General features: G+C 41.2%; 1 protein-coding gene across 1 annotated transcript; it reads left to right on the top strand.

The window, feature by feature from the left end:
• Positions 1–9,875: 9,875 nt before the first annotated feature.
• NR0B1 (nuclear receptor subfamily 0, group B, member 1) lies at positions 9,876–14,695 on the top strand. The gene is made up of 2 exons (XM_012638722.1): positions 9,876–11,046; positions 14,349–14,695. The coding sequence occupies exons 1-2, from the start codon at positions 9,885–9,887 to the stop codon at positions 14,591–14,593; spliced, it is 1,407 nt and encodes a 468-aa protein (XP_012494176.1). The 5' UTR covers positions 9,876–9,884; the 3' UTR covers positions 14,594–14,695.
• The last annotated feature ends 547 nt before the right edge of the window (positions 14,696–15,242 follow it).

Below are 15,242 nucleotides of genomic sequence, written 5' to 3'. Positions count from 1 at the left end.
CTTGCTCTAAGGATTACATTTGGAATTTTGCTTAAGTATGTATCCTTTATTTGGCCATCCCTTTTACATTATAAATAAGTGACTGCTAATTAAAAGCCAAATGTGCTTTACCTTAATAAAATACAACTGAGATTTTCACATAGAGAAACATTCATTATACAATTTACCCTTTTACTAGGGCGTTCCCCCCGCCCACCCCCTTAGTCCCTTAATATGTGAAAGGCTATGATGCAGTAACCCTTGATCAAAGAATTTTCAAAGGATACCTGGGAAATAAATGCATAATCATAATTAATAATGTTAAATGAACTTTTAACAGATGCCAAATAAAGTAAACCCATTTAGAATGACCTTTTCTGTCTGAAAAGGAGGTATTTATTATGAGATTAAAGTTCATCCACAGAATTAAAGGCTATCAATAACTCCTCACAAATGGTTCTAGATACAAGAGAAATGCCAAACCATATTTTATTTACATTGCTTGTAGTTTTAGTGGATTTTAATAGAATTGTTATGAAAAGTTTCATTTCTTGTTTGTGTTATTTTTTTTCTTTTTTATTTCAGCATATTACGGGGGTACAAATGTTTAGGTTATGTGTATTGCCCCTACCCCACCTGAGTCAGAGCTTCAAGCATGTCCATCTCCCACAGTGCACACCGCACCCATTATGTATGTATATACCCATACCCTCCTCCCCCTCCCATCTGCCCGACACCAGATGAATGTTACTTCCATATGTGCACATAAGTGTTGATCAGTTAAAACCAATTTGATGGCGAGTACATATGTGCTTGTTTTTCCATTCTTGGGATACTTCACTTAGTAGAATGCTTTCCAGCTCTAACCAGGATAACACAAGAGGTGCTAGATCACCATTGTTTTTTGTGGTGGAGTAGAACTCCATGGTATACATATAGCACATTTTATTAATCCACTCATGTATTGATGGGCACTTAGGCTGTTTCCACATCTTTGCAATTGTGAATTGTGCTGCTATAAACATTCGGGTGCAGATGTCTTTTTTTATAGAATGTCTTTTGTTCTTTTGGGTAGATGCCCAATAATGGGATTGCTGGGTCAAATGGTAGTTCTACTTGTGTGTCATTTCTTATATGTGGAATGCCCACTTCAAATGCTGCTGAATGGTTATTGAATCAGTCTTTGGTGTCTGGTCCCTAATGGTACATTTTTACTTTCATCCATCAGAACTCAAGCTGGAAAGAGGCATGGAAGTATTACTGAACAGTTTCCCTTTGCCCCATTGTAAATCAAATTCCACCGTCCTGAACCTTGTGGACTCTGGGCCGTGTTTGGATAAGCCCCTGTAGTACTCCCTTATATTGCACAATATCTAAAGAAACACACACACACATAGAGTCCCAAGAGTTTCATGCTTAATAAACTGTTTACCAGGAGCTTGTAGCTCAAGGTAGCAAGTGGATCACATACATCTACCTCTTCTCACAGAATCCTACTGGAAGGATAAAGTAAATGATACAGATAGGATAAATCCATTACAGCTCTGAGAAAGGAACAATCTATGGGACAGAGATTTGGATACATTTTTGGAAGATGGAAGGGAGATACGGTTACATTTATAGATAAACCAAGGCAGAGGAAAACAACACCCAGAAAACACACACACACACACACACACACACACACACACAATAAAACCACACACACTTTTTTTTTCAGATAAAATATTCTGAGAACATTGGCATTTTCTACTAGGCACAGCCCTGGAAGCAGAGAGGTCAGACATTGAGAGAGAGCAGGAGTGGGTTTCTGGATAGTTGTTCAGGTGATTAAGGAACCGTTCATGGAATAATTTACTTAGTCAACAGGAGAACAAAAAGAAATTCCAGGAATGCAGCCAGGTATTATAGACCTAGAGAAAAACCAGTCCACATTATTTATCACCTCCCATATTCTAGGCACTGCTACCAGTGCTAGGGATATAACAGTGAATGCCTTAGTCTCTACTTTCATAGACTGTATTTTCTCATGGGAGAGACCAACAATAAACAAATAATCTAATAAACCTATATGTATAATGATTAGGGAAAAGAAGAAAAATAAAGCAGGCAGCAAGGATGAAGAGTGGAGAGATGCTCTTTTAGACATGGAGGACATGGAGGATGTCTCTGAGGACATGACATCTGAGCCAAGGCCTAAGGGAAGTGAAAAGAATGAGTCATGTGATGATCAGCAGTTGACTCAATAGTCCAGAAGAGGGAGGCTGAAGGTTTGAGGAAAGTCAAGGAGGCCATGTAGGTAGGACATAGTAAATAAGGGATAGAGTTGGAAAGAGAGCAGGCAAGATCCTGTAAGATTTTAAAGTCTAAGGCCTAAAAGGCTACACTTCCGTATTATAAGTGTGATGGAAAGGTATCAGAGGCTTTGAGCAGTAGATATTCATAATCTCACTTATCTTTAAGCGTCACTCTTTATTTGAAAAACTTACTAGAGGCAGAAAATAAATGAGAGCAGGAGACCAGTGAGGAAGTTATTGGAGGAGTTGAAGTCAGACAAGATGGTGGCTAGGGCCAAGATGGTAGTGACGGTGGTGATGGGATATATATTTTGAAGGTAGAGTTGATAAAATCTGCTACTAGGTGGATTGCCGATATGAATAAAGGATAATTCACGTTACAACAAGAGGTCAGAGAAGTATCCCAAGACTGGAAAAACAAGCACCACATGTACTCACCGTCACATTGGTATTAACTGATCAACACTTAAGCATACATATAGTAGTAACATTCATCAGGTGTTGGGCAGATGGGAGGGGGGAGGAGGGGATGAGTGTATTCACACCTAATGGGTGTTGTGCGCACTGTCTGCTGGATGGGCACACTTGAAGCTCTGACTGGAGTGGGGCAAAGGCAATATACATAACATGCTGAAATTAAAAAAAAAATTAAAAATAAATAAAATAATAAAAAATAAATAAAAATTAAAAAATAAAAAACAAATTAAAAAAAAACATGTCCTGGTAATATAGTTTGAGTACCTTGATCTAGCCATGCCTTAAAGCTTCAACATGAGACCTATATAAAGATTCTGGTTTTGCTTAAACCCTTTTGAACAGATTGAAAAATATTAATCAAAGTATTTAGAAACACCCAAGTGATACAAGTAATACCACAACCCCCAATTTTGCAAAAGCTGTGGCTATCTGGTGAAATTTTGTTGCACTGGAAAACAGTGCACTTTTTTTTCATTGTCTATCTATAAGAGAGTGGCTGGTAACACTGTTGAATAAATGCTCTGTCAGGACAAATTATTATCCAGTGCTGGGTCAATGTTCTTGCCTGCTTCCCCCACTCACACCTTACTTATCTAAAGAATTGGACATTTTGGGACATAATGGTAACATGCTTTTCAAAGACTCAGCAGAGGAGTCCTGGGGTAGTTATTGTATCACCTCTATCGATTATCCATGTCAAGCGAGATTGACTGCATGGCAGTGAGTTAAGGATGGTCGGCCATGAGCTTCTCTCTCAGATGTCTCTGATTTCTGCCTTGTATCTTCTTGCCAGTACCTCTGATTCCAAGTACAGATGGGTGGACAGTTTCATGCAGGCTGTGACTTTTTTCACGCTGACCATATTTTGCAACATCGTAAATACCAGTGGAAACTTGGTGACAACCTTCAACCTTGGGAGCTGGAAACTAATGGATAAATGCTGCTGCCACCTCTTTCGGGCAGATAATTCTGGGAGGCATTCTGTATGTTTCTCTGGAGGTACTGGTGGAATCACTCCTATTGCTCACGACGGTGACCATAGTAATGAACCATAATATCAGTTTTTCCACCTTCCCAGTTTCACTTTTCCTGTACCCTCAACGCTGCTTCCTGGGACGATTTCTCGAGGAAATGTACACAGTCCTTGCCTCACGCTCTGCTTCAGAGAACTAAGGCAGCTACTTTTCATTAACTCAGCCACACCCATCATGGCAAACACATGAGTTTGGAAATAAAAGTTTTGATGATCTTCATCACCAGCATTTCGCTTTGCTGCAAAGAAATTCACTTGCATCTATTCACAAGATTTTTTTGTTGTTCATATGTTTGTCATTGTGGGCCCAGAGAAAGCAATTAGGTTTATGTTGCTAATGTTAAATGCATTTAAATCCAGACCTGAATGACTTATTATTGACTGTAGTGATCCCTTATTTCAAATGTATTTGGCATGTATATGTACAGAGAATTTCAAATGCACCAATTTGATTTAATTGGGAAATGTATCACTTCACAAAGTCTGATCCTGCTGACTTGAGTTAAAGAAGTTGTGATCTCATGGAAGTAGAGAGTAGAATGATAGATACCAGAGGCTGGGAAGGGTGTGTGTGGGGTGGTAGGGCTGAAGAGAGGTTAGTTAATAGTTATAAACATACAGTTAGATAGAAGGAATGAGTTCTAATGTTTGATAGCAGAGTAGGATGACTACAGTTAACAACAAGGTATTGAATATTTCAAAATAGCTAGAAGAGAGGACTTCAAATGTACCTAACACATAGAAATGATAAATACTTAAAGTGATGGATACCCCAAATACCCTGATTTGATCATTACACATTCTATGCATGTAACAAAATATCACATGTATCCCATAAATATGTACAAATATTATATATTGATAAAAAAAGAAATTGTAATCTAGCTCTAATAACTCACATTTGTGAGGTAGTGCTAATGCTTTTTTAAAAAAATATATAATATCATTTCATACATTCAACACCTTTGTGAAGTGAACATGGGAAACATGTTTACTGTCATTTTAAAGATTGTTAAAATAGAAGTCAGACTAGTTAAGCTGGTATTTGCCAGAAGGGACCTGAAGTCTTTCCACCAGGGCTGTCAGAAGTGTTAAAACCCATGCCATCAGTGGAAAGAAGTGAAGGTTGAGCAACCTAATGAAGTTAAAACATACATAAATGTGGAAGAAATATTTTACTCACTGTTTCATTCTGAAGGTGTTTGTAAGTGCCTTCAATATGCTAGGCAATGTACAAGGGACTCGAGATACAGTGATTGTGAAGAATAAGCTGCTAAGAAAAGTTGGAGGGGAAAAGAAAACAATTTCCTAGGAGGGAGAACTTACAACTCTTCCAGACCCAATACAGGGGACATCTATAACTAAAATTACCATCACCATTGGGGGACAAGCTACGTGGACCAATAGAGCAGTAATTTTCAAACTGACCAGTCAAATAAATGGGGCAATAATTTTTAAACCTACCAATTATTTGAATTTATTAATTAGATAATTTGATCAACATCTGGTATTGAGGTGGATTTCAAATTGGTAGATTCAGTAAAATAAATTGATCTGAAGAATGTTTTTCCTTGAAAAAAGCTGTTGACAGATTTGGAAAAGTGATTTTAAAGCATTTCAGGATTACAGTGATTACGAGTCATAATTCCAGATCAGCCACTATGTGACCCATAAGGCAGCTGATAACCTTCATCGTAGCTCATCTGAAGGAAATAAATAATGATGATTTGATCTTCTTTAGGGGTTTCATGAATCAGCAGCTAAAGCCTATCAATTCTTCCATAAATATAGTCTTAACATTCTGGGTCTTGGAAAGGAAGGAGGGTGTATCTTGGGTTTTATCAGCTACTATTCATCTACAAGAGTGTTTAACTGATACTTACTTTGAAAAATAAGGAAAGTACTTTTGATACTCTCTGTCACCTGTTTACTGAAGGAACTCAATTCTAAGGCATTTCAGCTTTTTTAAGCCCAGGTTGAAAATTCATATCATGTTTCAGATCGTCATGCCTTCCCAGGTCAAGAGCAGCTTGCTGTGCAAAGGTCAGTTTTACAATTTTGCCCAGCTTCGTCCCCACCTGTACTTCACTCCTATATCATTTAGTAAAAACTGCATTACTTTGATGTTGAAGGTTGCATTTAGGCAGGCAGAGCAGCCTCACTCCCACCCTGAGTTGGAACAGATAATGGATTCTGCAGACCAGGTGTCCAACTGGCCAAGGTCATCTCACAATGAGTCAGTGTAAATATCCAAATTGCATTTGTGGACAAACTCAGCACATGACAGGTACAGGTGATAAGTGTCCATTGGTCTAGCTGTCACAGTGGTCTGAAGACACAGAACAAATCAACTGAAAAAGGCTGTGCCTGCCTTGGAAGGTTATGTCTTCACTAATCCTGCAGCAACCAGCAGGCTGGGATTACTTTGTACAAATATCTGTACTGGTATGTGTGGATGATTTTGTTTCTCAGGAGTTATTTGTTCAGGGAAAAAAATGGAAAGTGGAAAGATGAAGTCAGTTTTCTCCTGACATTTCCAGAGATGAATACTTGCGAAGGACAAGCGGACAATCTCTCCTTTGAAACAGTGAATCCAAAGAACCTAGAAAGTCCTTCAGAGTTGCGAATAGAAGATGGTAACTTCAAGGGAAACACAAGTAAGAAAATGAGAAGACTCAGCTCCTGGGAAAGAACAAGAACTATAACCAATATATTAGAAATTCATGGTTCTCAGCACTGCACTTACGTTTCAATTTCAGACAGTGCCTGAAATTCAAAGTCAAAGGCATTAAATATGTGTGAGGTGTCACAGAACATGGGTTTAAGTTCTAAGATTTTTAAAAATACAGTTGATGAGATGAAGAATATTTAGAAAAATGCTTGAAGGATATAGGACCAAGGGGGATATATATATATGAGTGAGTTTATAGCACTGTTTTTTTTATTTCATAGATGAAAAGGCTAATGTAATGTTAAATGCTTTGCTCAATGTTAAATCATTAGGAAGTAAATGAATGTAAATTTAAGTTTACTTTATTTATGTTTCAATGTAGTGGAGGAGTCAGCAAACATCTCTGTAAATGACCACATTGAGATAAAAATAAAATAACCCTTTTAAAGACTTAGGACAGAGTGTACATACTAATATTGGTTTACTGAATTTTATCCCTATTTCACAAATGAGAAGGCTGAAGTTAAATTACTTGTTCAATGCTGTATCTTTAGAGTAGAGCCCAAATTCAAGGCCAGGTCTTTTGACTATAATCCAGTTCTCTTGTTACTTTGCCACAGTATTTGTAGCACTGTAAGTATCAAAACAGGCCTTCAGAAAAGTCTTGGTCTCACAAGGCCTGCTAACTTCTCTTCCCTCCAGGGTCAGTGCAGTGATATTAATAGCTGTGTGGGAACGCTTAGTCTCTGTGTTAAGAGTAGGAGCTATAGCCTTCACCTTTCTCTCTAAAGGGATAGTTGGCCAACATATATATTTTTTGAGCACCTACTATGTGTCAGACATTGTTCTAATTGCTGGGATACATAGTGACGGATTCCTTGCCCTCAAGGGACTTTTATACTAGTATGTGGGGGGAGACAATCAACAAGCGTCAAATAACTAACTAAATAAATCATATAAAGTGTTGGAAAGAAAATAAAATTGTGACTAGCTCTGGCAGTTGAAGGTGCAGATTGAGGCAGGTTAGGCTTTTCAGCAAGGCTGGTTGGTGGGTTCATTAAGCAGGAAGATTACTGAAGCAGCTATAACAGTACCCAAAATAGCAGCTTTAATATTGGGAATGGCAAATAATGAAATGGACAATGAGATAACATTGTCAGTATATAATATTGTGTGGACCGAGTGACCCATCCAGTCTGGGTCAAGAAATGTGGACATGCAGAAAAAGTAAGATAAAAGTTTCTGGGTGGTGGGTTAGGTGAGCTGGCCTAGAAGAGATAGAATTATGGTGGTGCTAGTACAGTATCTCCTCCTAACCCTGAAATTATCCCACATTATCCTAAAAAAAAAAAGGAAAATAGTGGTTGATCCATCCAATGGTTATCATGTACCAAACATTCTTCTAAACACTTTATACAAATTAACTCATGTATGAAGATTACCTCACAGAGACTATTGTACATATTTTACTTATGAAGAAACTGAGGTACAGACAGCTTAAGTAACTTTCCTGTGATAGGCTAAATAATGCCCCTTCCCCTCAAAAAAAGATGTCCAAATCCTGATCCTCAGAACCTGTGCAGTTATCTTACAGGATAACAGGGCCTTTGAAGACGTGATGAAGTTAAGAATTTTGATACGGGGATGTTATCCTGGATTATCTGCGTAGGCCAAATATAATCAAAAAGATCTTTAAAAGAGAGAAGGAGATGAAAGCAGAGGTCAGAGTGATGTGGCCAGAAGCCAAGAAATATAGGCAGCTTCTAGAAGCTAGAAAAGGTAAGGGAATAGATTTTCCCCTAGAGCTTCCAGAAGGAATGACACCTTGATTTTAGCACAATGAAATGATTTCAGACTTTTGGCCTCCAAAACTATAACATAATACATTTGCGGTGTTTGTACTGCCTTAAGCCACTACATTTGTAATATTTTTTTGCAGCAGGAATAGGAAACTAATACATTGTCCAAGGTTATGAAGCTACAAAGCGGCAGGGCCAGGATTAAAATTGAGGCAATCTGGTGTCAGTGCCAGAGATTTAACCACTGTGCTACAAGGTCTACAAGCAGAATAAAATTTCAGGTTGAAAAGCAAAGTGGGGGTTGCCTAGGTTTTCCTCTTATGCTCAGAATTCCAGGTCCCAGAGAATGTAAAAAAAATAAAATAAGAAGAAAGAACAAAAAAAAAAAAAAAAAGAAAGGGGGATATATCAATACCCTTCTCTGCTCCACATCTTTAGTCCTGGACCCAACAAATCACTAACATAAACCTCTCATTGTAGAGATGAGAAATTTGAGGACCAAAGAGTTGTGATTTTGACGTCACTGGGCTGGTTGGTGAAACAACCAGCTAGTTATACAAAGGGCAAGTGGTGGTGTGGGGAGATCCGCTAATCTCAGTGCCTGTGTGGAACTTGAGGGAGGAGACTGTGTGGCAAGTGAAGACCCAAGGATCCAAGCTTTCTGACGCTTGCATTTTTCATTATTGGCTTAGGAAGAAGTGTGGGAGAAGAAATGCTAATTACAAACTTACCAATGTAATACCTCTACAAGGATCCAAAGTTCTCACTGTAACAGTCTGTTAGTCCCTCGTGATTTCTATATTCCCACGTTTTAGCCACTTTTACATCCTGGTCGCACCCCCACCCCCAGCTCTCTAACACAGCATCGAGGACACAGTGGGTGCTTATAAATGTTGATTTATACGGAAATTTGTTTACACTGGAATTTATGCTGGATTTATACTGGAATTAAACTGAATGCATGTGACAGCATACTCAGACCAGTGCTGTCCAAACATTAAGTTGCATGCAAACCCCCTGGAGACTTGTTAAAATGCAGATTCAGAGTTAGAAGGTCTGGATGGGGACTGAGATTGCACATTTCCACCCAGTTCCCATACGATTCCGGTACTGCTGGTCTATGGTTCATAATTTTCAAGGTCTTGAAAATGAGACCTCCCCATCCATATACAAAATATAAGTCACGTAAAGTGTGAATTATAAATTATCATTTAATGAAAGTTTATAAAGATAGCATACAAATAGATTTTGCCCCTTTTAGGCACTCCTGCCCTCCCAGTAAAGAGAATGAATTAGAGTTCATCGGAAAGAGGAGAAACAGTTTCTCAACCCTGGTCCAAGTACTCTGCTCCCGTGTCTTCCAGAGACAGAGGAAAGGGTAATGAGAGGAAGGAGGGAAGTGTCCAGGAGCTCCCATGCTGACGTTCCTCTCCCATTTCCAGGTTTTAAGAAGCATCTGCCCCACTGAACCACCCAGGTCACGGGCGAACACACTGGAGCGCAGCGCCGCGCCCCCCTCCGCGCCCTTGCCCAGGCGGAGGCGGCCGATGCGCCTGCGTGCGCGCTAGGTATAAATAGGTCCCAGGCGGCGGCCACTGGGCAGAGCGGGGCTGCGGGCGCCGTGGGCCATGGCAGGCGAGGACCACCAGTGGCAGGGCAGCATCCTCTATAACATGCTTATGAGCGCGAAGCAAACGCGCGCGGCTCCTGAGGCGCCCAAAGCGCGGCCGGGCGCTCCGTGCTGGGGCTGCTCCTGCGGCGCAGAGCCCGCGGTGGGCAGAGAGGGGCTGTTTAGCGGGAGGGCTATGACGCTCCTGTACCGCTGTTGCTTTTGCGGTGAAGACCACCCGCGGCAGGGCAGCATCCTCTACAACATGCTCACGAGCGCAAAGCAAATGTACACGGCTCCGGAGGCGCGGCCGGGGCCTCCGTGCTGGGGCTGCTCGTGCGGCGCTGAGCCCGTGGTGGGCAGAGAGGGGCTACCGGGCGGGCGTGCCGTGGCGCTCACGTACCGCTGCTGCTTTTGTGGTGAAGACCACCCACGGCAGGGCAGCATCCTCTACAGCTTGCTCACGAGCGCAAAGCAAGCGCACGTGGCTCCACAAGCGCCCGAGGCACGGCCGGCGGGCGCGTGGTGGGAACGCTCCTACTGCGCGCAGAGGCTGCGTGGTAGAGAGGGGCTACCGGGCGGGCGGGCCATGGCGTTCCTGTACCGCTGCCGCTTTTGCGGTGAAGACCACCCGCGGCAGGGCAGCATCCTCTACAGCATGCCCACCAGAGCAAATCAAACGCACGCGGCTCCAGAAGCGCAGCCGGGGGCCCTCTGGTGGGACACCTCGTGTGGTGCCCAGCGACCAGTGGCTCTCAAGAGTCCACAGGTGGTCTGCGAGGCAGCCTCAGCCGGCCTGTTGAAGACGCTGCGCTTCGTCAAGTACTTGCCCTGCTTCCAAGTGCTGCCCTTGGACCAGCAGCTGGTGCTGGTGCGCAGCTGCTGGGCGCCTCTACTCATGCTCGAGCTGGCCCAGGACCGCTTGCACTTCGAGACCGTGGAGACCACGGAGCCCAGCATGCTGCAGAGGATCCTCACCACCAGGCGGCGGGAGACGGCGAGCGACGAGCCATCGTCCCTGGCCACAGTGCAGCCACATTTGGCATCCCCGCCGGAGACCAGGCAGTTGCCCTCTGCCGCCGAGGTCCAAGCCATCAAGAGCTTCCTTGCCAAGTGCTGGAGTCTGAACATCAGTACCAAGGAGTACGCCTACCTCAAGGGGACCGTGCTCTTTAACCCGGGTAAGGGCACTAGCCTTGGGCGCAGGCTTTTCCCAGCTCAGAAAAGCGTTGAGCGGTGCGTACTCCGGGGCGCAGGCACTAAGTTTTCAGTGGTCAGGAGAGTGTCGGGGAACAGGTGAAGAATCGCGACTAACTCAGCAGAGTTGGGGTGGGAGGCTTCAGGAACCACTTCTGGGTGGGCTGCTGCCAGGGAGGAAGGGGTTGTTTGTTGAGGTTTGTACTTGGCTCTCTACACATTTCTGCCACTACAGAAAAGTTTGTGCCTTCATGGGACATGGCTATTCCTTCTTTAGTTTTCTTTTAAATCCAGTGGCATAGCTTTTTGGTTTGTTTTTTTTTTTTAAAAGTTTTTGTTCACTGCAAATTGTGCAACATTTTGTTTTGAAACCTCGTTGTGAAATTTACTAGAACCTTTACTGTTGGAGGAAATCTATTAAGGCTGGCAAGAAAGGAAACATTTGTTAAGACTCCATAGAGAGACCATTCCCTGGGAACACTCTCAGGCAGGACACTGAACTTAGTGTTTCACAAGTCTACCTGTGAATGGTCATTTATATGATCCTAAGCATGGGGCTATCTCATCTTCCATGTCTCTGAATAATCAGGTTGGCAAAAAGGCAGGAAAAAAGACAGTTGGTACTGAGAGCAGGCGCACTGTATTTTAGAACTTTCCCCACCCCATTTTGCAGAATAGGTAGACGCCTCCCAAGTGACCTCACTCCAAAATAAATGGCTGGTATGTTGTGACACGTGGGAACCTTGTCTTCTGGGCCAATGTGATGTTTCAGGTTGTCTGTTGGATGCTGGATACACTGCCCCACAGAGTGCAACCAAATCACAGGAGAATATCATCCTGGACAGCCCCGTACCTTGTCTCTGGTATATCCTACTACTAGAATCATTTTCAACCAGCGTCCTTCCAAAATGGTCACTAATGGGAAGTTCGTTCCCAGGCAACTTGAGTTGGGATAGTTTTTATAATGCTCTTTTTACATCATTTTTCCCTGGTGTGAGGAGTCTATGGTTATGTCCCTGCCCCCTGACTAGCATTTTTAGGGGTACATAGATCAGTATTTGATGGGATAATAATTCAATCGGACCTCACATTTCATGACCTAGAGACCTCAGTTCATCCCAGTGACTATTGTAGGTTACGCTTTTGTTTATACCATGATTTTCCAAACTTACTTGTGCATAAGCAGCACTTGTGTGTGTGGTGGGGAGTGTGGGGAATAAAAGTCTTCCCAGGCTCCTCCCCTAGAGATATCTGATTCAGTATAGCTCTGGCCCAAAGTCTTCAAATCTGCCTTCATAGTGTCCCAAGTAATTCTTAAGATCATTTGGAAAACAATGTTCTCAATCCTTGAGCCAGTGTTATTAACTGTCTACTATGATTGTTCTGTTGGGGTCTAAGAGTGAGAAGGGCTCAGCTTCCAGAAGTTTACATTCCAATAGTTTTTCTCTTTTCCTTGCTCCTATTTTGCATACTTTTGTCACACAGACACCCCTTATTCTTATTCTTCCTTTCCTAATCTTCTCTCAGTGTGAGTTTAACTGGCTGAATGTGCTCAAAACACAAATGCAAATGCACCTAAGTTTGAGAGAAAGGTAATACCTGTTAAGTGTGTGTCCTTTCTTTGCTGTTTATCCTTTTGTATACATATAGATATGTATGTGTGTGTGTGTGTGTGTGTGTGTGTATACACATGGGTTTAAACATAAAGATAAGGAGAAATATAAAACTGTGGAGTCCATTTGCCTTTTTTCTTTCCTGACTTTATTTTGAAGGCAAGTCCCTTTTTTGGGAAAAAGCCACTTTTGGGGGAGGGAATGGTGTGAAAACAGAGGAAAGTAACATGGAGTTCACAAGCCATGGGACCTGTAGAAGCTTTATATTTCTGCTGGAGTTTCACACAAGCCTCTTCCTACTTTCATCAGTGGAATTCAAACACAACAAAATTGGGTCTCAAGCCTGGATATTGACTGTAGGTGATAAGGGATGTTAATGTGTGGACTGGGGTATTCAGAATTGGAATATGGATTAGGCATGTTGCTTTATTGTGTGATTTTATTTATCAGATTTGATATTTGCCTATAAGGAGTGACTCATGCCTATTGCCACTATTTTTTTTAAAGAACACTGGTTCTGCTTCTCTGTGATGATCAGCATGGTGCTTTTAAAATATTTTATCTGTTGAATTTTGTAGACAAAGGGAAAGAAATGACTACATCGCATCATTAACATCCTTTAAACCAAATGTTGAACTGCTAATTACTTGAATACAAATTAAAGAACTTAGCAAATAATATTACTATCACAGAAGACCCAAGCACTTGTAATAGCAGCTTCCTCTTACCAATTTCTTCACAAAACTTACATGAACTTAACCTTTCCTGTATTATTTCATTCACTTTTACTTAGGTATCACGCTGTACTGCAAAAGGTCTTCCATTTTCTATTAGAAAAGTTACTTTTGAGCCATGTTGCAATCTATGATGCTTTCATGTTTACCTTTTAACCTTTTATGGCTATGAGAGAATGCTTTCAAAAACTTCTTACTTTGATATATTTTAAAAGAGCCTTTTGAGGCACTCATTAAAATTGTGCATGTGCATTCTCTCTCTCTCTTTCTCTCTCTCCCTCCTCTTCCCCCTCCCCTTTTTAGCCTTCCCCAATATAGAAATCATGGGACAATGAGCTAAGTGGCCAGCAATAGCTTTCAAATTATTATGGGCCTCTAGACTAATATTGACCTGCAGGCAAATAAGTAAAGTGAAACCTGTATGTCATGGTTTTGTGGCTGTGAAGTTTACCACCATTGGCTGGACAATCTGTGTAACGATGGGAAATTTGAGGAAGAATGGTAAAGTATTTGTCATCTGGCAAAACTTGTTTCCAATAGCCCTGTTTTCCATAGGTAAAAGGTAAAGTGCTCACTTCTTGGAATAGTATTAATTTCTTCATATTTGCATAGAAAGTGAATTGGAGTGATGATTCATTAAACCATATCATATTGTCAAATTAAGTGTACATTTGTTGATTCATGGCCAGTGTTTTTAAATGTGTATATAAACATAGTGAATATTAACTAAAATAATTACACGATGTTTTATTCTTAGATGTGTTGCTTCTGAAAACTTAGAACTCGTTTGGTATTTTATCCTTGCTCTAGAAAAGCCCTTTTAACCTGGAAGCTTGCGCTCTTGTTTAATTGTGAAGAGACAGAAATGGATATATTTTAAAAGATAGCAAAGAACTCTGTGGTGAGCTGTTTATAACAAAGAGATTTTTCTCCCTCCAGATCTGCCAGGCCTGCAATGCGTGAAGTACATTCAGGGACTTCAGTGGGGAACTCAGCAGATACTCAGTGAACACATCAGGATGACGCACAGAGGGTACCAGGCCAGATTCGCTGAACTGAATAGCGCCCTTTTCCTGCTGAGGTTCATCAATGCCGATGTCATTGCTGAACTGTTCTTCAGGCCCATCATTGGCACAGTCAGTATGGATGATATGATGCTGGAAATGCTGTGTGCGAAGTTATGAAGGCATGTGAGCCACAGAGTGCAGTTCACCGTGAAGGAAGAATAAAGAGCTGTGGGTAGAAGAGTATACAATACTGTACAATAAACTTTCTTATTATTTTTACATGCACAGTATTTTTGTATTCAATTAAAGAAATACCTTAGTTCCAGACAATTAAAAAAAAATCCTCTGTCCCATACTGTTTTCATTGTGAAGGAAAACATTTGCCAACAGGTAACATACCTCTGTACATCTCTAAGGAAAGAGCAGGGTACTACACTAATAAGCTACTTTCACAAGTTTAGGGACACTGTGGAACCTGCTCAAATCAAATTTGTAATATTAAGTTATAATAAATTTGAAGGTGTTAGCCATTAACTTGATTTTTAAAAATTTCATCAGGGTTTAAGTAAGGCTCCAAAAATTATTAAAACCTAGCCATCATAAGCAAAAACTATCTTTGTAAGTAATATCGTGACATTTACTATTATGACATGCTGGTGTCAGTGGAAGATGACTTTGCTCTATTTTCATTTCCACTTCCACCAGCTGTACGGAAGACTGTCTTTGTACCCAATTGGAGCCAAGATGCAATCTGTGATCATAAAGGTTCCTGAAAGTGAAATAGATTTTCAGAGTTTTATTTTGGGATTTTTCTGTACACAGTTGT

Source organism: Propithecus coquereli, unplaced genomic scaffold, assembly GCF_000956105.1.
Source record: "Propithecus coquereli isolate 6110/MARCELLA unplaced genomic scaffold, Pcoq_1.0 Scaffold132, whole genome shotgun sequence".
NCBI classification, from domain to species: Eukaryota; Metazoa; Chordata; class Mammalia; order Primates; family Indriidae; genus Propithecus; species Propithecus coquereli.
Note: the sequence above shows the minus strand (reverse complement) of the source record. Positions and strands in the feature narration are given on the sequence as shown.